Source organism: Mauremys reevesii, linkage group 7 (assembly GCF_016161935.1).
Source record: "Mauremys reevesii isolate NIE-2019 linkage group 7, ASM1616193v1, whole genome shotgun sequence".
In the NCBI taxonomy this organism is placed as follows: domain Eukaryota; kingdom Metazoa; phylum Chordata; order Testudines; family Geoemydidae; genus Mauremys; species Mauremys reevesii.
In genome coordinates, this window is record NC_052629.1 from 6042120 (window position 1) to 6068718 (window position 26599).

General features: G+C 48.1%; 2 protein-coding genes across 9 annotated transcripts in view; one reads left to right on the forward strand and one right to left on the reverse strand.

Moving 5' to 3' along the window:
- Window positions 1–2806, reverse strand: part of CFAP43 (cilia and flagella associated protein 43) — an 83902-nt gene extending 81096 nt beyond the window's left edge. For 2 of the 7 annotated variants that reach the window (XM_039547340.1, XM_039547341.1), the window contains exon 1: window positions 2655–2796. In XM_039547340.1, the coding sequence (XP_039403274.1) occupies window positions 2655–2743 (89 nt within the window). In that variant the 5' untranslated portion in view covers window positions 2744–2796. Of the gene's footprint in view, window positions 1–2654 lie in introns of all 7 variants that reach the window. The other 5 variants (XM_039547345.1, XM_039547347.1, XM_039547343.1 and 2 more) reach the window with 5 other exon arrangements.
- Window positions 2807–2929: 123 nt separating this feature from the next.
- LOC120409374 (glutathione S-transferase omega-1-like) lies at window positions 2930–25933 on the forward strand. 2 transcript variants are annotated; one of them, XM_039547348.1, is made up of 6 exons: window positions 10456–10611; window positions 11419–11527; window positions 16624–16846; window positions 18195–18296; window positions 21793–21899; window positions 25393–25933. In XM_039547348.1, the coding sequence occupies exons 1-6, from the start codon at window positions 10578–10580 to the stop codon at window positions 25544–25546; spliced, it is 729 nt and encodes a 242-aa protein (XP_039403282.1). In that variant the 5' UTR covers window positions 10456–10577; the 3' UTR covers window positions 25547–25933. The 2 variants fall into 2 exon arrangements, with proteins under 2 accessions (XP_039403283.1, XP_039403282.1); XM_039547349.1 differs by lacking the exons at window positions 10456–10611; window positions 11419–11527 and adding an exon at window positions 2930–3061.
- The last annotated feature ends 666 nt before the right edge of the window (window positions 25934–26599 follow it).

Consider the following 26599-nt stretch of genomic DNA (forward strand, 5'->3'; position numbering starts at 1 on the left):
ATTATATAATATAAAACAAATCAAAATTGGAGCAAACTATTTCAATTTTATTTAAACTACAAAAATTGGAATTTTGTTTCATAGAAATTTTCAATTTTTTTTGTTTTCATTCCAGTTCAGAATAGGGAAAAAAATTCAGAATCACAGGCTTAGTGAATTGGAAAATCCCATTCCCAACCAGCTCTAGAGGTCACCTCAAGTCTCTTGAGTGATCTCCTCAGATTGAAGATGGGAACAGCACTGGCCAGCTTCAGAGACAGGAATATTACTATTTGAGGATCAGAAGGCTTGTGGCTGCAATGTGAGGCTTTTGAGAGAGAAGATGATAAAGGTTTAAATGATTATCTCCTCCAATAAGTGCTGCAGCTAACTGCAGGCTCTGCTTCCAAATATCAGTAGTGGTAGACACAATGGCTGAGATACTCAAAACAATAAAGGGGTTTTAAACACTTATTTTCCATTAAACAGAAAAATGTGTGTAAATCCCTCGGAAATTGGTTGGAAATCTCAACCAATATACACGTGCAATAAATTAATTTGACTGTAACTCATTTTTGCACAAGGCCAAAAAGGATGTTGTAGTGTCTGTGGGGTCAAAAAATCCCAAATCTCCGTTCTTCAAATTAAGGGACTGGCAGAGCCAGGGAGAGGGGAACTGATTGAGTATGTGGGTTCAGGGATGGGGAGGTCAGCAGGTGAGATAGGAGCTGAGGGTGGGGTGGCAGGCTCTGAGGGGTGAAGTACACGGGGGTTAATGAACTGTGGCTCCAGGGAACGTGGGAGGAGTGGGGCACATGGGAGTTGTGCGTAGGACAGAGGTTAATGAGGGTTGAGCTGTGGGTACATGGGGTTAAAGGGGCTTGAGGTATATGGGGGTTAATGAAGAGGGTCTCAGGGGTGGGGTACGTGAGGTTTAATGGGGAAGGGCTGAAGGGATTGGGGTATATAGGGACTAATGGTGGGCTAAGGGGTGGGGTACATGTGGTTAACAAGGGGGCTGTGGGGCTCGGAAGCAGGATCAATGGGGTGGGGCTGAGAGGCTCAGGGGCAGGTTACAGGAGGTTAATGCCTGGGGTGGAGCTGAGGAGTGGGATACATAGTGGTTAATAGAGTAGGGATGAGAGGCTTGGGGGCAGGCTACATGGGGATTAATGGGGAACTTGGAAAGCATGGTACATGTGGGCTAATGGGGGGCTGGGTACATGGAGGTCAATGGGGGCTGAGGGCAGAACACCTAGGAGTTAATACAGGTGTGTGGCACACGGGGTTAATGAATGGGGCTGAAGACAGAGCTAATGGGGGGCTGAGGGGCCCAGGGACAGGGCACATGGGGTGAATGGGGGTACTGAGGGGCTCAGGCTGGAGCACATAGGCATGAATGGGGGCTGGGGGTGAGGGCACATGGAGGTTGGGGGTACTGAGAGTACAGCACATGGAGGTTAATAGTGTAGCTGGGGATGGGGCACATGTGAGTTAACGGGGGGGCTGGGAACACGGCACAGGCAGCTCATGGAGGCACTTGGGAGTTAAGGGGGGCTGGAGGTGGGGCACATGAGACTGAATGGGGGCTGGGGGCAGGACACATGGAGGTTGGGGGAGCTGAGGGCAGGACACATGGGGCTAAAAGGTTGGGCCACAGGATGCTCAGGGAGGCACACGGGATTAAGGGGGCAGGGCACAGGCAGCTCAGGGAGGCACATGGGATTAGGGGAACTGGGGGCAGAGCACATGGTATTAAGGGGTCTGGGCACAGGCAGCCCAGGGAGGTACATGGGGTTGGGGGAACTGGAGGCGGAGCACGTGGGATTAAAGGGGCAGGACACAGGCAGCTCAGGGAGGCACATGGGATTACGGGGGAGCTGGGCGGGGCAATGGGATGAAGGGGGCGGGGCACAGGCGGCTCAGGGAGGCACATGGGGTTATGGGGTAGCTGGGTGGGGCAATGGGATTAAGGGGGCGGGGCACAGGCGGGTCAGGGAAGCACATGGGGTTACAGGGGAGCTGGCCGGGGAATGGGATTAAGGGGGCAGGGCACAGGCAGATCAGGGAGGCACATGGGATTAAGGGGCACAGGCGGCACAGGCGCTCAGGAAGCACATGGGGTTACAGGGGAGCTGGCCGGGGAATGGGATTAAGGGGGCAGGGCACAGGCAGATCAGGGAGGCACATGGGATTAAGGGGGCGGGGCACAGGCGGCTCAGGGAGGCACATGGGCTTATGGGGTAGCTGGGCGGGGCAATGGGATTAAGGGGGCGGGGCACAGGTGGCTCAGGGAGGCACATGGGATTATGGGGTAGCTGGGCGGGGCAATGGGATTAAGGGGGCAGGGCACAGGCAGCTCAGGGAGGCACATGGGATTAAGGGGGCAGGGCACAGGGGATTAAGGGGGCGGGGCACAGGCAGCTCAGGGAGGCACATGGGGTTATGGGGGAGCTGGGCGGGGCACTGGGATGAAGGGGGCGGGGCACAGGCGGCTCAGGGAGGCACATGGGGTTATGGGGTAGCTGGGCGGGGCACTGGGATGAAGGGGGCGGGGCACAGGCGGCTCAGGGAGTACCACGCCAGTACCGGGCACTGGGATTAAGCGGGGGCTGGGCGGGGAACAGGCGGCTACGGGACCTGTCAGGCCGGGCTATGAGCGTCCACCCCCCCACCTCATTTCCAGTTCGGCTTCCCTGGCGCGGCGGCGGCCGTTGTCCTCCCCATTCTCCTCGTCAGACTCCATCGCCCCCAACCCCGGCATCACCGGCTCCGCGGCCGCACCGTTTACATCGGTCTCCTAGGAACAAGAACAGCCTCTGCCATTGGCTATTGCGGTGCTTCCCCCGCGCGCCGGTCTCCGAACATGCAGCTGATTGGTTGCCGAGGGCAGAGAGTTTAGCCAATGAGCGATGGGTTGGCATTTAAAGGGCCAGTGCAGTATTGGGAGAGAGAGAGGTAGAGGCTGTTAGGGCTTTCTACTGTGGGGCTTAGAGCCCTGGGTCTTTGTCCTTTATTCCCCGCTTGGCACTTGACCCCAACATCTGCCCTCCTCTCTACTAGCCACTCCTATGGGAGCAAGGTAGGTTTGCGTAGCAGCAGAGCTGAGAAATAAGGAGCTGATAGTGTAGACAAAATAGAACCAGTTTGGGTCAAAATCACTTTAGATTGTAAAAGAGGGGTTATGGGGACAGAGGTCTGCCCCAAGATCCCACTTGGGTATAGCTAGAGAATGCGATAATAATATTAGAGCAATGAATACTATGGGGAATTGTGCCATAATGGGAGACTTTAACTTCACAGCAAATTATAATGGTAGGGCCCTGTGATTGCTGGATGTGATGAGTTTTCTTCAAATCATCACCAAATCAACAAGAAATGATGCAAGTTAGACCTGGTGTTGGTAAATAGTGAAACCATCATAAAAGAGCTGTTTATAGGAAATAATCTTGGATTAAGTGATTATGAGTTGATTTAGTTTAAATTAAATGGAAGAATAATCAAAACCTTGATTATCTGTGTTTTTTTTTATTTGAAAAGGGCAGCCTTTGGGAAACCAAGGGAATGAAAGATGTAAACCATGCTGAAGAGCTCAAGAAAATAAATACAGAGGAGGCTTGGAATTTCTATACAGAAATGGAAATTTGCAACCCAAGCAAAGAAAAAAACTTGTTGGGAAAGGCATGAGATCCAGCCGGATGAATAACCACCTCAAAAAGTTTAGCAGGAGTAACCAGAGAGCCTACTGGGAATGAGGAAGAGCCTATAGGGAATTAAATGAAACAGCAAAGAAAGCTACATCTTGGTGGTTAGAAAATGTAGGAATAAAGTTAGAATGGCTAAAAGTGAAGCTGAATCAGCTGTTGCTAAGGACACTGAATGGTCTGTTAGTTATATAAATAAAAAGTGAATAGGGAAGGATGTTTGTTTGGGCTGCTATGGAGTCCAACTGGGGAAGGAGATTAAAGATAAATATAGGTATGGTCTAACATCTAAATGAATACTTTGCCCCACGTGCCTCAGTAAATCCTCTAACCTTCAGAGGAGTGAGGTTCAGGATCAGCCTTCCAATAGAAGTTGTGAGGGCAAACAACTTAAATTAGTTTTAAGAGCCAGTTGGACAAAAGTATGAATGCAATTGTATGATGAGATTGCTTGTGATGGAAGATGGCAGGGCTTAGCAGTGCTGGGGCTCATTTCTAGTTTATATCTTCCTAAAAGCTCATGCTTCAGGGCCACTGCCAGACACCTGCAAGGATCAGGAAGGGATTCCCCCCATCCCTAAGTGTATTCTGGGTTGTGTTGTGTGTGGTGGTGGTTTTTTTTTTTTAAACTTTCCTTTGAAGCATCAGAGATGGTGGAAGCTGGAGATGGTTCATGGAAGGGGGTGGGCCCGTGCTCTGAGGTGGTACCGAGCATTCTGTCTCTTGGTTGTTTGGCTGGCTGGTTCTTGCTCACATGCTCTGAGTCTAATTCATCACCATATGTTGGGTTGGGAAGGAATTTTCCCCCCAAGTCAGACTGGCAGTGACCTTGGAGGTTTTTGGCCTTCCTCTGCAGCATGTGGGCAGGGCTGGATTAATGCAGGTGCTTTAGGGGCTGCAGCCCTGTGGGCCGGATATGGCCTGCTGCTTCTTTTCATCTGATCCACAACAAGTCTCCATGCCATGGGCTGGACACTGGTCCCTGAGCCTCGGTGCCCCCACCCCGGGGGGCTGGAGCTGTGAGCGCCGACTTGCTGATGTGCCCCTGCAGCCGCTAGGCGAGGGGCATTCAGGGAATCTGTGCGCTTCCACAGCTCCTATTGGTCAGGTACCATGGCCGATGGAAGCTGCAGGGGGTGGCACCTGCGGGCACGGGCAGCGTGCACCACACACAGCGGCCTGGCCACTCTGCCTAGGGGCGGGATATGCCAGCCACCTCGGGGAGCAGGGCAGGCAGGGATCCTGCCTTAGCCCTGCTGTGCCACCGACCAGGAGCTGCCTGAGGTCACCCCCGTCCCATCCCTGGCCCCACCCCACCCCCAGCTGGATCTGCACTCCCTCCCACACCCCAATCCCCAGCCCTGAGCCCACTCTCCCACAAAATCTAATAGCCCTGGGCACACAGGAGAGTTAATCTGGCCCTGTGTGTGGGTGCTGGTCTTTTGCCAGATTTATAGCTACATCTCACTTACTCATTTTCTTGCTGTTGCAAGGGCCTTGAGCATTGGTGCACTTTGGTCCCTGCTATTCTTTCCCTGTGATATGTAATCTGGTCTCCTGTGGGCTCTAATAACCCCCTGCCCCCATCTCTACCACCCATCTGATAGCAACCCCACTGGCCCTCACCTTTACCAGCCATCAGCTATCCCCTCCTCCGCAACAACCTGATATCAGTCACCCACCTCTACCACCTCAACACCACTGGTATCAATCAACCCCCGCCTCAATGCCCATCTAGTATCAACCCCAGCCTACCTCTGCCCTCACTCCTCTACCCCTGTCCTTCTCCCACCTTCACCAGCCCCCCCTTTCCTCCAGCCCTCCTGTGTACTGAGGGTGATGTATTTTTTTTCATGCTGGAGCTCAGTGATGACTGGCAGTCAGTTATGTGTCATGAATGTGATACATAATGATTTGGCCCAAAGATATAACCCTATTTCTTTCCCTATTTCCTTGCTGACTATACAGCGAGGCCCATGTACTAGGTTAGCAATTGTGGGGAGGGGGGACCCTTCCCAGAACTTTAGCAATAAATCAATCAAAAAGTGACTTTGACTTTGAGGCTGATCCCGCAGTCCTTATTCAAGCAGCATTCACTGCAGTTTGAAGGAAGTATCTTTGTAATCCACATTGCACCATCCACCTGCATTATAACCTGGCTAATTATTACCCACTGCTAATATTTTCTTGCTTCCTTCAGGAATAGGATAGCTCCAGTGTGCAGAAGTGGCTTTCTTTCTCCTCCAACACTGTTGATTATTGTTCCAAGCAGGCACATGCACACTTGCTGCTTCCTTTCTGATTCAGAGAAGTATTTAGTGTGCCGATCATTTAGATAGATAATTACATCAGTTCTCTTAAAACATTCTCCTTTCGTGAGATACTTTATCCAGGGGAATTTTATTTGGAAAAATTTGGTAGCTGCTGAAAAAATGAACCACTAGATGGATAGATAGATTTGCAATCTTTATCTACATATTTATGTGGCTTTCATCAATGTAGCATCTTGAGCACCTCCCAAGTATTTTGACAGAAGTATCGATAACAATCTCTTTTCTTTCACAGAAGCAGAGTGGTTAGTTTATAGGGTTTTTGATGTTTGTGTGTATTATTGTTATTATTTATTATTATTAATGATCTGTGTTGTGCCTGCACTGAGGCACCCCAAACAAGATTGAGGGCTTACTGTAGGAGGTGCACACAGGACACTGTACAGTAGTGGTGGAAAGAGTGCAAATTCTGGCCATTGATACCAGGTCAAATCTCTACCTTGCCTACAGTGCTGTGCGACTGGCACTCAGAATGCTCAGTAAACAGTACAAGTTCCATGTCCCAAAGAACTTACAATCCAAATAGGAACAAGGGGTGGCTGATAGTGGAAGAACATGGTGGAAAGATGAGGATGACCATGCTGGAATCATGAGATTGCATGTATTAGCTTCATAGGTTTTGTTTTAAAACATAGCAAGTGAACAAGAGATAATGATAAATCATGAACAGTGCTTTGTGCCTCTGTGTATGTGAAGATCTTCTTGAGGAGATTTATTGTTAGATCAAAATTAGTTTTTTATTTAGTTCTGAAGTGGTGTGCCCTGTGGCCATTCTTATTAAGAGCATCCCACTGTCTAGATCAAGGGTTCTCAAACTGGGGGGCCATCTGTGACCCCTCAGGGGGTTGTGAGGTTATTACGTGTGTGGCGGGGGGTGGGGTTGCAAGCTGTCAGCCTCCACCCTAAACCCCGCTTCACATGCAGCATTTATAATAGTGTTAAATATTTTTAAACGTGTTTTTGATTTATGCGGGGGTCGCACTCAGAGGCTTGCCGTGTGGAAGGGGTCACCAGTGGTTTGAGAACCACTGAGCTAGGTCCGGCTTCTGTGAAAGTTCTGTCACCTGTCTCAGAAGCCTCCTGCTATTGGTCAACAGTTTAATTGTTCCTATGAAACAGTGGTGCCCTGGGAGGACACTGCCTCTGTGGCTACAGAGGATAACAGTGACCTGTCCCATGGACCATTCTGAATATCAGGACAGAGACCCCAAATTGGATTTTATTCAGTGGGAGCAGAGAGTAGCACTGGGGTGATGTGATAAGTGTTGCTAAGCAGAGGAGTTATTGTATTATGTACCAGATAGAACTATTTCAGCGTGTGACCTCATTCCTAGATAGGAATGATTAGGCGCCAGAAACATTCCTTTGCCATCCACAGTGAAAACTAACATGAACTGATGGTTATTGCAAAGTCATGCTGAGCTATACATTTTATACGTGTACTGTCCAAACCCTGGAATTAATCATTATCCAGATCGGGCACTAGAGATGTAAATACCATTTAAAAAGTTAACAGTTTAAATGATTAAAAATATTTTGTTTAAATGGTTAATCGATTAAAGGGCCAGGGCTGGCGTGTCTGGAGCTGGGGCTGGGGTGTCTGGGGCCAGGGCTGCTCCGGTCAGGGCTGGAGCATCTGCCAGCTGGCCCAGGGGTTAACAGTTAAGGCAGGTTAACTGGTAAGACTAATGCGAACCGCTTAATATTTTTACATCCATATTGAGCATTTGGCCTGAATTCTGTCCCTGTACTTGGCATGGACTCAGACTGCTCCTGCCTTGTAGACAGATTCTTCACTATGTTGTCCTTCTGCTCTGTATGGAGGTGAACCCTTTATATATAATGCAATGGGCCTTTTCATCCTACAGTGTTTTAAAACTTTATGCACAACACTATTGAAATGAAGTGGTCTTTGTGGTCGAGGGCACTAACGAAGAGCTCAGAGGATACTGCACAACAGTGGCGGAGAGACAGTGGAAATTCTACACAAGGACAGTAAGGCAAAATTGTACCTTGCCAATAGTGTCATGATACTGTCCATATAGATCACTCAGTAAATTGTATAATACCTGAGGACAAGGAACTGTGCTCACTCTATTGAGACTTGATGATAGGGTTCCAGGGAGTTGTCTTAGTGTTCAGACCTGAGGCTACAATGGCTCTAGCTCCCCGGCTATGAGGTCTGTCACATACCATACTAAATTCCCCGGGGTGCCAGTGTTGGATGTGGTCATCAATGCATTTGGACAGAGGATATTATGTGCAGATTTATTGGTGTTGCATTGTGTATAAGGATCCTACCTGTCCTCCCTTGGCTTACCAGCTATGGTTTACCAGACTGCCTGTGTCCTCCTCACTTACAGAACCCCTCCTCCTTGCATCTCACTCCACCAGATTATTCAAATGAGTCGCTACTTCCATAACCAAAGGGGATAGTGAGAGATCCCTATTTAACCCTTGCCCTGTCAGAGGCAGATGTGATAAATAAGGGCACTCAGAGGGAAACAGAAATGTACCCTAAGAAATAATTAATTTTGGTAGCTGGGGCATTGGGTGTTTGAGAATCTCCAGGGTAAGTACTGTCGAGGTTTCTTGCCTCTAGTGTTAGCAAGAAACAGGAGGTGCATGGGTTGTGTTTGTCCAGTGCACGACATGCCTGGGCAGTACATGCCACTCCCTGATCATACATACCACTCCTTGGAGTAAAGTTAGATAACTAGACAGCAACAATGACTTAGCAAAAATTCAGGCAGTCGGTTCAATGCCAACCTAAGGGTTCAAACTACTGACAGCAGGAGGCTGATAAGGTATAAATTCATGCTGTTAGCAGACACTGATCACCTCACTACTGACTGTCTCTTATGCTCTGGCCACAGGAGAGATGAGATATTGATCATCATGCAAGGGCTGAGGGGGGCAAATCTAGGGTCAATGGCAAAACAAAACAAGAGTTTTGATAGCCCCATTGTGCATGCTAAGAACTAGACTGTGTCAAATAGGCACACCTCTGAACTGAGGGCAGGGTCACAGTGCCCCAGGAGGCGGGATTTCACCTGTGCCTCATTTTACCAGAGGGAATGCATTTCTGGCTGGCCCTTGCCTGAGTAACATGGCGGGGAAGGCTCTCCCTCCTTCAACTTTATTTTGCACTCACATAAGGGGCAGGCACACTCTGGCTGCAAATGTCTTTACCCTGAGAGGGTAGGGAAAATGGTGAATACTTCTGTGTTCTGCTGGGGAACTGGCATCATGTGACGCTGCCTTGTCTTTCTCTCCCCGTCATAGTTCGTGCACATTCAAGGCCTGCTTTGCTTTATGTTTGTGTCAGATGGACTCACCATAACCATGCATTGAACAAGTTCCAGGAGTTCAGCAAGGAGCTGGCCTAGGTGCAGCAACAGCACTCAAGACAGCAATCATGTGAAGCCCAGCACCCGTTGTGCCCCCTCCTTTATTAGATTATTTATCTCCCTCTTTTATTTTCATCTTGAAGTGGAGGGTTCCATCTGCAACACAGGCTGCTGGAAGCATCAATGGTGCTTCCCATCCAGAAAGCCAGTGCATCTATTCCATTGCAGTGATGTAACCAATACAGGAATTTTGCCTTGGGTTCCCCATTTAACTTGAAAAGTCAGCTGCTGCTGATTTCCCTTGTCATAGACAGACCAGGGTAAAGGAAATTAAAACCAGTTTACCAGTGTCTCTTAGTGACGGGGTCAGCATCAGCAATGTATGGAATAGATGGGAGGTGTGCATTGGGTTATCCATTCTGACCTCCTGCATCTGGATGGAACTATTCACTGCCACTAAGGCCTGAGCCAAGCTTGTCTTGAATATCCCAGCCATACTGGTGCTTCAGCTACTTTCCTTAATACATACAGACCAATGGCATTGACTTTTAGGAAGCACCTTTCAGCTAAGGATCTCACAGCACATTACAAACATGATAAGCATTAATAGCCCTGATTTACTGATGGGAAAGTTAAGTCAAGGAGAGGCAAAGTGACTTGCCTAAGGTCATGCAACAAGTAAACACATGAGCCAGAACTAGACTAATAGATTCATAGAAGATCAGAGTTGGAAGGGACCTCAGGAGGTCATCTAGTCCCACCCCCTGCTCAAAGCAGGACCAATCCCCACTTGTTTCCCTTGCTGTCTCCAGTACTGACTGGCACCAGTTCCTCTGTGAATAAGGCAAACCTCTGCTCTTTGTGGGCCTGTGGGTTGCTTCCCCTCCGCCTTTACCTTGGATATTTCTTCCCCCCCCCCCTTTACTTGGTGGTGGGGGGAGGGTGTGAATCTGCTTCCCCCCGTGCCTAGCGATTGGAGGGGGGGGGGCATGAATCGGCTGCTTCCCCGCCCCCTTACCTGGTTGGGGCGTGGAAAAGGGGCAGTTTCTGCAGCTCCTTCCCCTTTAACTGGCTCGCTGTGCACCAGGGGGAGGGATCGAGCCGGAGGAGCCTTGGCTCTTAAGCAGGCGGGCGGGCGGGTATCGGCATGCAGCCCGCGGGCGGAGTTCAGCGCCCCGGGTGACGGAGCCTCCCCCGAGACAGCCGCGGTCGCCATGGCTGGGGAGCGCGCTCGCAGCTTGGGGAAAGGTGGGTGCTGGCCCGGGGGCTCCCCTCCTGCATCGGCCCGGAGCGGGGCTCCGTCTCCGGGCCTGGGGGCGCGCGGCGCCTCGGCTCCCTGGAGCGCCGCCCCCGGGCTGGGTGTCTGCAGCGGGCGGGGGAGCTCCCGCCTGGGATTCCCCCGGGGGCGGGGGGTTACGCATTGCACCCTCCAGCCCCGCCTTTATGGCTGTAGCCCTGGGGCCCCGAATTCCCCTCTCTCCTTGCGCCCTGCGTCTGTCTCTCCCGGGGTGGGGGCTAATGCCATTGCACCCTGGTGCCTTTTTCTCCCCCCCACCCCCCCAGGTCTGGTGGGTTGCACGCGGGGTCTGTGTGTGCTCTCTGCTCAGACCTGGGGAGACTGTTCCTGGATCCCTCCCCCAGGCCTGGATCTCTGGCCCTTGTGAGGCTGCTAGTATATTTTGCCTCCCACCTGGGCAAAACACAGGAGACCGTCCGACTCAGCAGCTTTATAAATGCACAATGTCTAATACTGTACTGCACTGGAGAACTGATTCACCCCGGGGCCTTCGCCAAAGTAATACAGTCCTGTTCTCTCCAGGAGTCCCCTCAGGGGATGAGGGGTGATCACCGGTGCAGCAGAAGCACTGTTACCATGATGGCAGAATTAAGTGCTCTAAGCTCTGCAAAGAGCAAGGGCTACTTTCAGAATCCCGTTTTGTTTCCTCCCCAGGCCACTATTTTTATTTTTATTTATTTTTAGCCTCTTGTTAAGAGGAAGCCTGTAATTTTGCAGGTGTGAGCGTAGAATAAACCTGTGTAACACGTCTCTTGTAGGAAGCACTGCTCCAGGCCCTGTGCCTGAGGGACTGATCCGTGTCTACAGCATGCGCTTCTGTCCGTTTGCAGAGAGAACGCGTCTTGTCTTGAAAGCCAAAGGAATTAAGTAAGATTATGTGCTCTGAGGTGGCTGTCTCCTTGGCATCCAAATGCTGGGGCCTGAAGCCTTTTCTACTGCTTTCATGTATCTCTGCTGTGACTTTTTTGGTAAAGCCACTTTGACTTAAGTATGGTGGTCTTCCATAGTTTACCAAGCTTAACAGGATGAATCAAATAGCTGTCACTCTTGCTACCCATACCTATTTAAAGAGACACAAACACAATGTCCAGGAAATCTTTATTTTTTTAAGGTGGGGTGGAAATATAGTCAGTACACAAAACTACTTTTAAATCTGTTTCCTAGCCAGCTGTTGAGGGGCTACATTTAAATCTCTTATTTGTATTGAGAATAATGTTTTCACATCTGCTGCTGTGGGAAAGGCCTGCCCAAACAAATGGGGCACTGAGGAAACTAACAGTATCAAAGGTACGAAGTAAGCTAATTAGGAAAAACCCCAAGCAAATTTTTTTCTCTTTCAATTGTAGTAATGTTGGGTGGTCTTTGTAGCAATGGCAGAGAAACCTTATCTCAATAGTGTGAATTTCATCTTTTTTAATATCTTTACTTGAGCAGCAAAAATCCTGGAAAACGTAACCCTCAGCATGAACTCTCCGTGTATATTTTCTCTGGCTTACAACTCCGTTCAAATATAGCCTACAATAGCATGTTAGTGGTTTCTATGGTAAATGTACTTGTGTGTTCATGGTTTCTCTTTTTTAAAAAAAGTTCCATTTCTATAGCTTCTTCTAGATCAGGGGCCGGCAACCCGTGGCATACGTGCCAAAGGCGGCACATGAGCTGATTTTTAATGGCACGCTGCTGCCAGCCGGGGCCCCAGCCACCGGCCCCGCTCAGCCCGCTGCCAGTCTGGGGTTCCGGCCGCCGGCCCCCGTAAATGTAAAACGTATTGCTGGCACGCAAAACCTTAAATTAATGAAGACTTGGCACACCACTTCTCAAAGGTTGCCAACTCCTGCCCTAGATCCTTTGCTGAAGGAGCTTTATCAACAATGGTGCCTTTTCAAACAGGGAAGTATTTGTTCCATGTTTACAAATGATTAAGTAACATGACTAAGCTTGCAGTTAGTAAGTAGTTTGACCTCTACTTGATTGCTGATTCACTCACTCCTGCTCCCCACCTCTAACCACACCATATAGGTCAGCATTGGTCTTCAAATTCTTATTGGTCAAGCACACACCAATCACATTGCCGTTTTTCTCTGACTCTCTTTCAGAGAACCAAATGTTAGCAAAGCTCCACATCAAGCCATCTGCCTATTTTCCTATACATAAGGCAACCCAAGTAACTTGGTCTCTTCTGTTTTGTTTTGTTTTGTTTTGTTTTGTTTTAAATGTGGTGGTTGCTTTTTGCATAACAGGACATGACTGTCCTTTGATTGGAGCCCAGCTATGTTGAGTGGAAATATAGTCACTGGTGTCCCTAGGCATGGGCAATCCTTGTGATCTGAATCTGTGGTTGGGGAACCTTTTCTATAACCGATTATTAGTCAATAGTTTCTTTGTAGGCAGTGTAGTTGTAGCTGTGTCGGTTCCAGCTTATTAGAGAGACCGTGTGGGTGAGGTAATAGCTTTCATTAGACCAACTTCTGTGGGGGTGGAACAGAAGCTTTTGAGCTACACAGAACTCTTTCCCAGACCTAAGAAGAGCTCTGTGTGGCTCAAAAGCTTGTTTCCAACAGAAGTTGGTCCAACGAAAAATATATTGCCTCACCTACCTGGTCTCTCTAATAACTGCCAAAAAGAAACTAAGTCACACTTGTAGCTTTGTATATGTAATTATGTAATGCCCAAAAGAGCATCAGAAATGCTACAGCCATGAAGAAAATAGCTCTTTGCAGCACAGGCTTTACAATCTAAGGTTGTACGCTGCTGTGTGCAGGCATCCTGTGCAGAGTCACGGAAGTCTGTGTGGGGCTCTGCATTGGTGCAGGGGTTTGTCTGTCAGAACAGTTTGCAGGATCAGGTACTGCAATAATCATTCAGATACAAGGCTGCCAAAGGAGTTGGGGGGTGGGGGGATACTGGCATCAGATAACAAATTTAAATATAGACAAATCCTACAGTGGGAAATCTGTTTATTGCAGTGTGGTTGTTGTTGTCATTTAACTTGTTAGCTGACATGCTTAATTGGAAACTCCACAAAAGTTTGTTCCAGGAGACAGGTATATGGTAGTAAGGCCACTCCACACGTTTGTTCCCATTACAAGTATGTTAATAAACTCAAGCAATTAAACTGACTTCCAAAAAGCCCTCAAGGATATGCAAATCCTCAGTGAGTGTGTTGTTTTTAAAAAAACAAAAAAAAAAAACAAAAAACCCAACATTGTCTGCTTGGCTTTGGTATTTTAGCCTTATCATATTCCTCTTCCCAATCTGTCACTAAGAGGCAATAAGTAGTCTAAGACCATTTCCCTTCTGTTCAGTGTAAGGTCAGAGTAAAATTCTGTTGCAGGCTGTTACTCCAGAATGTGAGTCATGCCTCCTGTGAACTTCCTAAACTTGTGTGTTGCAAGAGCACATGCACTTTCAATCGGAAGTGAAACTGTATTGTGGCTGGGCTTAACTGCCTTTAAAATGGCTGCTTCTTATGTGGCTGTGATAAATATGGGACTCTGCCTATGCCACTTGTGAACTGTGGATGATTTTATAAAATCATACCATGAAATGGCTGTCATGCAAAGCCTGTATGTATGCAGCTCCACCCTGAGTGAGCAGGCTTGTGTCATGACTCCAGCCTAGCAGAGACAATGGTGAGTGATCTGCACTCTGTGGCCTATTCAAAGTAATACACCTTACAGGCTGGATCTGCTGTAGCTGGGAGAAGACACTTCTTCCTCTTATGTGAATGAAGGCAGGACGGGGTGGTGGTGGAATGTAAAGGAAAGTTACCACGGCAGCACAAAAGAAGCAGGTGACCCCAGTTGAAGCCTTTAAAAGGACTCCCGGGGGCTGGTAAGAGATGAAGGAGAGCCATTTTGCATCACGTTAAGATGAGAGAGGTTGCTGCAGGGGCAGAGTAGGCGAGTAGGTGGAGGATCCTGCCTAAAAGAACATAGATGATCCTCCAAGGACTCCCAAGGGAAGAGTGAGCTAGTGATGGATGTTGCATTTAGGGCTTGTCTATGCTGCCAGGTTTTTCACCAAAAGGCAGCTTTTGGCAGCAGAACAGTGGAGGTGTAGGCACTGCAAAGCCACTTTTGGTGACAAAATTCTTCAGTTTCAATGACAAAATAAAGCCACCTCGATAAGAGGCAAAGCTTTTTGTGGTACAGTTAAAACAAAAAGGGCTGGTGTAGACACTGCTGTTTGTTATGTTGCCAGAACTGGCCTCCCCTGGTATCCCCCAATGCCCCCCATGACCATTCTGCTCACTGTTTTGAACTCGGCAGCCCGGCAGGCATGCCCCCTTCCCCTTTCAAAGCTCAGTTCTGGCAGCTGAGCAGTGGCTCTCCTGGGGCAACAAAGAGCAAATCATTAACAGGAATGCTCCTGCTGTCCCACCCCAGGAATACAGAGGCAGGCAGGCAGGGACAGATGTGTGAGACTGCTGTGCAGAGCCAGGGAGGGAGGTGGGGGCTGATGTTGGGGGCATCACCCTGCCTCGGGACTGGTTGCTTCCAGTGGCCATGTGAACCTACAAGACAGCATGCCGACACACACACTTCGCCCCCTGCCCCACACTTCAGTTGAAATGTTGTTGGCCGGGGATCGGCAATCTTTGGCACGCGGCCCACCAGGGAAAGCTGCTGGCGAGCCGGGCCCGTTTGTTTACTTGCAGCGTCCGCCGGTTCGGCCGATCGCGGCTCCCACTGGCCGTGGTTCACTGTCCCAGGCCAGTGTGGGCTGCAGGAAGTGGTACGGGCCAAGGGATGTGCTGGCCGCCCTTCCTGCAGCCCCCATTGGCCTAGGATGGTGAACTGCGGCCAGTGGGAGCTGCGATTGGCCGAACCGGCGGATGCTGTAGGTAAACAAACTGGCCCGGCCTGGCCCGCCAGGGATTTCCCTGATGGGCCGCATGCCAAAAGTTGCTGATCCCTGTTGGTGGCGATCTAATAGAAGGCTCCTGAAACAATAGGATTGACAAACCTGCATCATGTGATGCTGTAACTGCCCCATGAGGCATTGCAAACCTTTCCCAAAGCACCCTGCGGCCAGTTGCACAGTGGGATAGCTACCCACAGTGCACTGATCTGTCGATGCAGGAGCTGCTAGTGTGGATGCACTCTGCAGATGCAAGGAGCGTTGTGTGGACATGCGACAGCAGTTTAATTTAAACGGCATAACTGTTTTGGTGACAAAACTCTGCAGTGTAGACAGAGCCTTAGGATGTTGTTCTTGTATAATCTGTACTTCTGAAGTGTCAGCGCTGTGCCCAGGAGCACTAGGCAGTTGGACAGCAGGTTTCCCCGCACTTGGAGTGGAGTACCAGATAGATCTGTGCCCTGAGAATGTGCCTAGGGACCCTGAGATAAGACTGTGTCTGGACCCCATTCAGGCTTCAGGAGCTTGAAAGACCTCTGGGTTCAGCCTGGCAGAGACTTGAATTCCTCTCCCAGCAGTCTAAAGTGGGTACCTGGGAAGCGGTGATAGTATGTCCTGAAAGACTTGTTAAACAAGTGTGATTCCATTCTTTGGGCTACTGTCCTAACTTCTTGCATTTCTGGCATGCCTGCCCATCGTTGCTGTGGTCAACAGCAAATTTGGCTTCAGTCTCGTTTGTTGGGCTGTGCCGGGGATGGGCTTGGTGGGTCGGTATTTGTTTTATCCTTGTATTTCTGAAAGAAAATAAGATGAGCCCTACTCAAAGGAAGCTCTTATTTTCCTCTCTTCCCTGCAGGACTCTTAATTCTTAGCATGCAAAATGCCATATTAGAAGCCCTGGAAAGTGAAGTCCTGATGGTACCACAGGACTTCAAGAAAGGAGAGAGGTGGTAAATCAATGGGGATGTTTTTCCTGGCTCTTTTTCCTCCCTTATCTCAATATCCTCCTGTAGGTTAGCTAGGGGTAAACATTATTGCTTTCTTTGAAGTTACTGGAGTAGGCTGACAAAACTGATCTTGCTCTGTCTTAAACTCTTCAGGCATGAAATAATCAACGTCAATTTGAAAAATAAACCTGACTGGCTCTTTGAGAAAAATCCCTTTGGTTTGGTACCTATTCTGGAGACCAGCAAGGGTCAGCTGATCTATGAGTCTCCAATCACATGCGAGTATTTGGATGAAGCATATCCTGGGAAGAAGCTTCTACCTGCCGACCCTTATGAGCGAGCGTATCAGAAGATGCTCCTGGAAAGATTCTCCAAGGTACAGTGTGATCAGGATAACCTTCAGTGCAGCACTAGTATTGTGCGCAGCACTGTAGACCTTTCCTTACACTTCTTAAGGATGGATCTTGTCTCCTAGTAAAATCACTCTTCTAAATAAATAGAACAACTTACCATTCACTAATCCAAAATTTTGCTAAGCTGTCTGCATCTCTGTCAGCACTTGAAAGGAAAAAGGGACATGTGACGTGAAAGCAGATTTTAAGCTCGTTTACGTCTGTGGGTGCAGAATGAGGAAACTGTCATTCAGTTTAAGGGGGTTAGCAGATCAGCCTTTGCCACACCATGTAGACAAGACCTAAGCGTGCCAGAGGTGTGGTGGGGTTTCTTTATTATTATTATTATTTATTATTTATGTATTTTTGGGGGGGGGCACCCCAAGAGCTCTAATGTGCTATGTTCTAACTGCCAGTCATGTAAACCCTGCTGGCATGCTCTGAAAGGTGCCTACTTTGCATTAATATCGTCCTGTTTCAAATTAATGAGGGACCTTTTGGAATGCACCAGCAGTGTCTACGTGAGGCAATTGGAGTGCTCTATAAATGACACCTCTGTGGTGTGCTTTGCCATACCATTATAGACAAGTCCTAAGCAACTAAGGCAAACTGGGTGACTGCTTGCATCAGTGCCATTCTCCAATCCTTAACTCTAGAATAATTCTTCAAAGCATGGGGTCCGTAAACTGTTGAAAGCTTTAAAATAACTCCATAAACTTGGCTAATATTTGTATTGTAACTCACGCCAATCCCCTAACTTCTCTGGCAGGTGCACAAACTACAAAGTTCTTGGAGATATAAAATCAGTGGCCTAGACTGTCAGATTTAGTTAAACAAAAGTTTAAAATCTGACTGTCCCTTAATATCCTTTCCTATTAACATTTATTGGCATTTCAAAAGCATCCTTAGAATGTCAAAATTTGCATTTCACCATTTTTATTGCTGGTGCTGTTTTTTGGCACTGTAGGCAACTTGAACAATGGAAAGACTAGTGAGTTTCCCTCTTCTGATTCTCCTGCACTATTATCCTTCAGTATTAGCATTTTAATTCTCCTTTGCAACCTGTGTTCTCTTTATGTTTCAGAGAAAAATACTTCTGTTATTAGGCTTGGTGTAGTGTGGGTTGGGTGTGGTGTGTGGTTTTTAAGCAAAATTTAAGCACTAAAGCCCAGTTCCTGAAAGGCATTTAGGCACCTAACTTCCATTGATTTCAGATACCTTTTTAAGGATCTAGGCTGAAGTGACTTGTGACTATCCCTTGTGACTAGTGAGATTAAAACCTTTTTCTCAAGGAGGTCAAGCTCTCAGTAACGTCTTGTTTGGTTTGTTCAGTTACCACCTCTAGCCTTCAAACATCTCCTGGCAGTTAAAAATGGGGAGGACAGTTCAGTGCTGAAAGCAGAGTTCAGTGAGAAGCTTGGCGAATTTGAGAAGGTAAGAAACGGAGCCCTCTCTGGGATTGAACAAAACCACCAAACCTATGGTAAATGGAAGTCCTCTTCTGCTCGCATGCACTGGGCTGACTGTCTCACTTGGAAAGCCTTGAGAAAGGGAGGAGGCAGGACTTATTTCAGAAGTTTTAACTATGAAAAATGAGTGGTCCTGTAGTCTATTTCCCCCTCACACTGATGGATGGCACAGAAAACATCTAAGCATGGCACAGTTTAAACAAGAGCTGAATTGTGAACTCCATAGTGGACTTTGTAGAGGATTTTGCTCCACACCCTTCTCAGCGCTAGCCACCTCTGCTGTTTTAGGTCTACCCCTACCCTCCAAGACCTCCTTCTGTCCTAGCAGCAAGATCTAAGAGCATCCAGACTCTGGGTTGTTAGGTTATAACATACCAGAGAAGCATGTCCACCACCACGCCCATATGACTGACTATGGTTTCTTTGCCGTTACCGAGGTCAGTACAACTATGTTGGGTGGGGTGAAGTTGTTAACCTTTAGTTTACTTCTCTAGTGTCTGGCCCCCTCTCTCCTACTACTAGCTATTATCCTTTCTCCCTGCTCATTCCCGTGGAATATAACCACCACACCTACAGGGGAGGGATTAAGGCACTCGAATCCTGAAGCTGGTGAGTCCAAATCTCTCTTGATCTCACACTCCAATTCACCTCACTGCAAAACAGGTACTTGATTCATCAAGTTAGGGCAGTCAAAGGTGGCTGGATGTGATGCTGGCCACATGGCTCCCTTGCATACTGCTGGCTGCGAAACTGGCTTCACCACATCACCCATTGAGCCATTGGCGTGAGCGGGGGGGGGACACTCTGACTGCAAAAATCCAGCTATGGGCCATGTTCTAGTACAATCGTGTACCTCCATCAACATCCAGGGAGCTGCAACAGGTGTTTCTGGATCTATATTAGAGATTTAAATTCAGTTTTACTTCAAGTGCTGTTTGTTTGTTTTTTGTTAACCCTAACGGCTGCCAAGTCATTGTCTGAATAAGATGTGCTGATACTTTCCCTCCATCTGCGGTGTGACTCCTTAAAATATAGTTGTTGTTGTTTGAACAAACTCCTTTGCCTCTTTGGCCAGAGGGCCATGACCTTCTAGAAATAAAGCAACCAAAAGACTACTTGGTCATCTGATCAGGAGGCAATGAAATGACTGCATGTTCAAGAACAAAAAATCATACTCTGTCCTCCTTGAGCAAGATGCAGCATTCAGGGCACTTCTCCCCTGTTGGGAACCTCTCATGATCACTGTAGCCAGAGCTTCCTCTTTCCCTTTTGCTGATGGCTCTAACTTCAGCCAGTTACTTTGGCGTAGCTGACACTCGAGTATCCCTGTCCCTCTGATACCTCTGAATAACTCAGGTTGGCAACCTCTGGCCTGCGGCCCGCCAGGGTGAGCACCCAGGTGGGCCAGGCCAGTTTGTTTACCTGCTGCGTCGGCAGTTTCAGTGGATCACGGCTCCCACTGGCCGCGGTTCGCCATTCCAGGCCAGTGGGGGCTGCTGGAAACGGTGTGGGCCGAGGGACGTGCTGGCCGTGGCTTCCAGCAGCTCCCATTGGCCTGGAGCAGCAAACCGCAGCCAGTGGGAGCCACGATGGGCTGAACCTGCAGACGCGGCAGGTAAACTAACTGGCCCGGCCTGCCACAGTGCTTACCCTGGCAAGCCGCATGCCAGAGGTTCCCGACCCCCTGGTCTAACTTGTCATGTTAGCTACACTAACACCCCACTACCAAAGGCTTCAAACACAGAGTTCCTCTCGAGTTAAAGCCTTTCATCTTTGTGTAGCTGATCAGAGTCAAGAGCTAAAGTACTGGCAGATGACGTTGTCTGGTTCTTGTGGGCAACTGCTTCCTAGGGGACTTCTTTCAAGAGAAATGCACTGAGAAATAAAGAACTAAGCTTCCCTTTCCTCTCCCATTTGCAATCCTGCTGCAAGATGCCTGCTGCTACAAAAGACTTTGAGAGATCCTGAGGGATTTTTCTATATGTATATGGACTGGCAGGTCATGTGAAGCCCCTCTCTCTGTTGCAGTGGCTTAAATCCCAGTCTGAGCTAGAGAAGATAATGAGGATCCAGCCATGCAAAATCCATTCAGCCTGTTCCAAGAGCTGTTAGCCAGAGAAGCATGAAATGTATTGAAATATCCTGTGTCCTACTCACTGCTGCCCACCAGAGGGAGCCATGGTCACATCTTTATGAAACTATTAACATCTGGTTATTTTCTGTCAGGCACCTGGTGACTGAAGCAGCTCCTCAGATGTTTGCTGATTGATGGTTTGAGGCTTTTAATAGATCACTTATCTGTGGGGAGGAGGAGGAGTGGAAATGCCAGCGCAACTCTTAATGTCTGCTTTACACGGACGAGAAACTGGCATTTTAAGGTGTCTGAAAAAGCCCCTCTGAGTACTGTCTCAGGAGGAAGGCCGAATAGGCTCTCATTCTGATAATGACTTGTACTACCATAGCGTGTAGGTGTTCTAGTCATGGAGCAGGACCCCATTTTGTGTCTACAGTGCTTAGCACAGAGCTTTGTCCACTCCTCATTCAACCAAACTCATAAGAATGTCTCACATAAGATCTGTATATGGATAAAGCATAGGTGGGCTGGGGACCTTACTGCAAATGCAGGCCAAATACTTCAAGATCCTACCACGGTAGGCCCTGCAGAATGGCAGCGTGCTTTCCAAACATCTAGGTTAGCCTCTTCTCTCACAACTGAAATTGCGGGTTGTCGCCAGTTTACAGGTGCAGCAACAGAGGCACATTCCAATCTGTTTACACGACACTTGTTTTTAGAAGTCTATAGAGTGTAGACTAGTTTTGCCATAGGAAGAGTTCATCTCCCATCTCTTCTGAGCTGGAGGGCTCTGCTCTTGTGTCTGAGGATGGAATCTGGCACAGGTCTTAGCATGAGCATGATATGGTAGAATTGCATTCATAAAGCTACCTCAACTTGGGGATACAGTTTAAAAAAAAAAAAAAAAAAGATGCAGCTGAAATCTTTATGCCCTAGTTTGACCAGTCTTATGGTGTAGCTGAAATGTTTAACGAAAAAAGTGTCAACACACCTGGGTTGCCACATCTGTCTTGGTGCCTCCACGTCAGAATTGCCATCTTACAAGTTAAAATGGTCTCTAACTGCCAGCATCGCCACCTGGATCCTGAGAAGATTGTTATTCATGGCTTGTGTGTAATTGCCAATCCATATTGTGCAATTGTTCTTGCATTTGAGCTAGAATAGAATCCAGCTTTCGGCATGTGAAGTATCCAAACTGATATTGGAGCTGCGTTAGAGAGTGACTGGCCCACTAAGAATGTTTTAATTTAGGTAAGGAGGTGCCATTTCTGCAATCACTCTCCTGTCCATCTCCTCCCTGGCTCCTGCTTTACAGTTTTGGGATTTTTGTAGGACTTTTCCGTGTAACTTCATTTTAATATGAAATGCTGCATCTTGTCCTCCACAGATTTTAGCCGGTCGCAAGACTGTGTTCTATGGTGGGGACTCTGTGTCCATGATTGACTACATGATCTGGCCTTGGTTTGAACGTCTGGAATTCTTCCAATTGCCTGAGTAAGTGCTTGAATGTTTTATGGATCTTACACATTTTTGAGTGGTGCATTACAGCTTCTAATTAACTCCAAATTACCCCAGCCAGGAACGCTCCTGCTTAGAGTGTGAATGGAATGTGTAAATACATTCTCCAGACATGAACCGGGCAGGGTAATGAGTTATACTTGGAGGGTTTTTTTTTTAATGCACATGGTATTTTATTGCAATGATCTTTTTAAGCTTCAGTAAACAGTTTATACTTAAAGCCCTTCATGATTTTGGCCCCTACAAATGAAAACACAAACCCAAATACACATTGGCAAGAAAAGGGAGCTAATTATCCCGTTTGTCACTCAAGTCAAGCAGCCCAGTTTCACGCTGCGTAGGAACCGTGCACTGGATAGGACTCGGACGTCAAGCTACACGGCACAAAAGAACAGGACCCCACAGTGAGGGAAAGGAAGTGTGTGCAATGGAGGTTAGCTGTATTTCAGTACCACCTAACAGCCCTTGTAATGGACCAGGACTCCATTGTGTAGCACTGCATAGACTGAATAAAAATAGTCCCAGAAGGCACCTTACCCTATTGAAACCAGCTCTCCCAAAGTTAAGACCTGCTAGTGATGGAATTAGCCTCACAAAGAGAACCTGCCTCTATCTTAGGTGTTTGTAGGACACCCATTACCACAGTATCTGAGCACCTCACAACACTCCTGTGAGGCAGGGAAGTTCTGTGATGCCCATTTTACGTATAGGGAGCGGAGTGACTTCCCCAGAGAGTGGTAGAGCAGGGACTTGAACCCAGGTCTCCTGAGTTCCAGGCTTACCCCCCCCCCCAAAAAAAAAAAAAAAGATGCAAGGAGACCATAGGGTCTGAACTCATTACCTCAGGCACTGAAAGCAAGGGCCAAAGCCACCAAGCAGCTTAGCTTCTCCTGTGCTATCACTTGGGCTGTGCAGATCAAGAGGAGACATGTTAGTGGCGTTATTGCCTTATTCCAGTTTTAGGGAGAGGGGCTCTCCCAGGAAAAAAGAAAAAAATAGACCATAAGAGCTGAGCTCACTGTCAGATGGGAGATGTTGTGCAGAGGAAGTATTAGATTTTTAATAGTAGCTGACAGCCAAATTGCAAACTAATGTGCAGAATACTCAGGAAGGTCACGGGAGGGGGCGGGGGGGAAGAAAGCTAAAAGTGCCAGTTGTGCTAGTTCTCCTGTAGTAGAGCTGAGTGATGGCTACCAGTATGTGGATTTCAAGCCACATGGTTGTGACTGATCTTGCAATCCCATCCCATGCCATGTCTTTAGGGACCCCAGTGTATCCTCATGTGTCAGGGATTGTATACAACCCCAGGAGAGAGGGTCATCACAGCTACTCCAGAAATGGTGTGTGGGGGAGGGGTGTGATTAAAAGTGAAGCACAGAGGTGTTTCCCACCTACAAAGTGATATCACCCAGTGGGAGGCTTGCATATACTAGTTGAAACTGGGTTTTGATGAGATCAATGGGCAAAGAAAGGGAGATTTGATATCAAAAGGCTGTTTTGGGGCGGGGGGTGTAAGCCTGGAACTCAGGAGACTTGGGTTCAAGTCCCTGCTCTACCACTCTCTGGGGAAGTCACTCTGCTCCCTATACGTAAAATGGGCATCACAGAACTTCCCTGCCTCACAGGAGTGTTGTGAGGATAAATAAAGTTGTGAGGTGCTGAGATAAACTGACTTGGAGCATTCTTTCTGATCCAGCAAATGGACAAGACCTTCTCCTCCGGGGGGGCCCAACTCTTGTGGAAGGGTTGGAAAGACTTTGGCTTGTTAGGTCCCCTTGGACTGATGGGTAACTCCTGGGATGTCTGTTCAGTGTTTGTGGTCTCCACCCCCCAGTAATGCTTTACCTTAAGAATAAATCTCCTTGCTTAGAGAGAGCTGTGTGGTAACTTGGAACTGCTGACAATACGCTCTTCGTGGCCCTCGGAGAGAAGGCAAAGCACAGGCACTGGCCTATAGCCCTAGTAAGTCTGTCTGTCTATCTCCTAGAATTGTAGACTAGCAGGGTAGGAAAGACCTCAGGATGTCATCTAGTCCAACCCTCTGCTCAAAGCAGGGCCAATCCCCAACTAAATCATCCCAGCCAGGGCTTTGTCAAGCCTGACCTTAAAAACCTCTAAGGAAGGAGATTCCACCACCTCCCTAGGTAACCCATTCCAGTGCTTCACCACCCTACTAGTGAAAAAGTTTTTCCTAAACCTCCCCCACTGCAACTTGAGACCATTACTCCTTGTTCTGTCATCTGCCACCACTGAGAACAGCCAAGCTCCATCCTCTTTGGAACCCCCTTTCTAGTAGTTGAAAGCAGCTATCAAGCCCCGCCTACCCCCTTCTCTTCTGCAGACTAAATAATCCCAGTTCCCTCAGCCTCTCCTCATAAGTAATGTGCTCCAGCTCCCAGTTGTTTTTGTTGCCCTCTGCTAGACTCTTTCCAATTTTTCCACATCCTTCTTGTAGGGTGTGGCCCAAAACTGGACACAGTACTCCAGATGAGGCCTCACCAATGTCGAATAGAAGTGAATGAACACGTCTCTTGATCTGCTGGCAATGCTCCTACTTGTACAGCCCAAAATGCGGTTTGCCTTCTTGGCAACAAGGGTACACTGACTCGTATATCCAGCATCTCATCCACTGTAACCCGTAGGTCCTTTTCTGCAGAACTGCTGCCTAGCTGCTCGGTCCCTAGTCTGTAGCAGTGCCTGGGATTCTTCCATCCTAAGTGCAGGACTCTGCACTTGTCCTTGTTGAACCTCATCAGATTTCTTTTCTGACCTGCATGATTCACACACACACACACACACACACACACACACCCCTCCCCCCCCAATGCAGTGTGACTATCTTCCACTCCAGCAAAACAAATGCTGCAGTCAGTGGAGGATCACATGCTCTCTGGGGAGAGGGAGGGCATAATGAGACTTCTAAAAGATGGTAGGTACATCACACAAGGATTATGCTTATCTCTTACAGTTGGAGCTTCCACCAGCAGTGGCTATTCACCCTCGGCTATATAAAGAAGACTTGATAGCCTTAAAGGGCATGTCTACTCTGCATTTTAAATTCATGGCAGCAAGCCTCAGAGCAGGGGTCTACAAAGCTGAGTCTATGCTATGGCACTAAAAACATCTGTGTTCAGGTGGGGCTCAGGCTCTGAAGCCCAGGGATGGGTGTGGGTTTCAGAACCTGAGATCCAGCCTGGACACCTACACAATTGTTTTTAGCTCCAGAGCACAAGCACATGTCTGTAGACCCAGGCTTGGAAACGCAAGGCTGTGTGAGTTGAAATGCAGTGTAGACGTAGAAGGGCATCTCTAGTTCTCTGCTCTGTGGCCTGAAACTTATTTCTTCTGTTTTTGAATTTAACCTTGTGGGAGGGAGAAGGCAAAACAGAACCTCATTAAAGGTTCAGCTTTCTTGATGTCCTCCCAATTTCCCCCCTGCTCATACAAAGTTTCTTTCCTGTTCCCATAGCTGTCTGCAGCACACCCCAAAGCTCAGGCAATGGGTGGAAGCCATGAAGAAGGATCCTGCTGTCAAGGCTACAATGACCGATGCGCAAATGCTCAAAGGCTTTTTTGAGCTGTATGCAAAGAACAGTCCTGAGGCATGCGACTATGGGCTGTGAGAGGAGGATGGGCATCTACCTGTCACAACTCTAGCTCCTGTTTCCTCTGGGCACCTGCAGCATGTGCGCTGCATTTGGCTGGGATTGTGCAGTTCTATGCTTGCATTTTAAAATGGGACTAAATCTGGGTGAGAAACCTCCTGTGAAGTCCCATCCTTCCTGGTGGGACGAGGAAGTGCTGCCCCAGGCAGGAGATGGGCAGTCACTAGAAGTTGTATACGCATCAGTCGCTGCGGCCCAAAGATGTAACCTTTCACTCTCTCTGTCCTCTTCGCTTGTAGAGAGTGATGCCTGTTTGGTTGCTTTATGGTTTGGTTTTTTTGTGATTCTGGTATTTGAACAATAAAGGAATAAATCTCTTTTTGGCTGAATGCTGCATCCTCAGAACTAGATGGGCATGACATCAGTGATTCAGGTGTCTGTTTTCTGAAGCCCCTCTTCCATGACAAACACAACAGAAGAGTGATATATCAGGGAATGATTTAGGATCAACTGCCCAAAGCAAGTTGCTCTCTATGGACACTGCAGTTTGCACTCACGATGCAGGTGTCCAAGTCTAAAGGCTACGAGGTTTCATAGTCTAAGTATCACAGAGGAGTATTTGAGTGTTTTGGAGTATGTGACTCCACCCTCAAGAAGATAATAGTGGAAGAGAAAATACAGCTACAGTTTTTAATTTGGGTAACATTGTCTTGGGATGTCTAGACCCCTCCCAGGCCTCTAACCCTTGCTCCATGTTGTTTTGCAGTGTTCTTTCACTTTGTTTTAGGCCTCTTAACCTCAACAGCCAGGTAGGCCTGGCCTGGTGCAGGCGATGGTAGCAGTCAGGGAGCCCACACTGTGCCCATGATGTGCTCTGGGTTTGGCTCGAGTTCAAGAGTGCACATTCACCAATCAGGCTGGAGGTGAAGTCCAGTGAACTGAGCAGGGCTGATTCTGCCTGTGGGACTCTGCTTCATTCTAACTTCCTGTCAATATGGAAGGAGTGAATGAGCTGACATTCCCTGCTGCTAGTTTAAATAGAACAGTGCTTCACAATACCTGTACCATTAA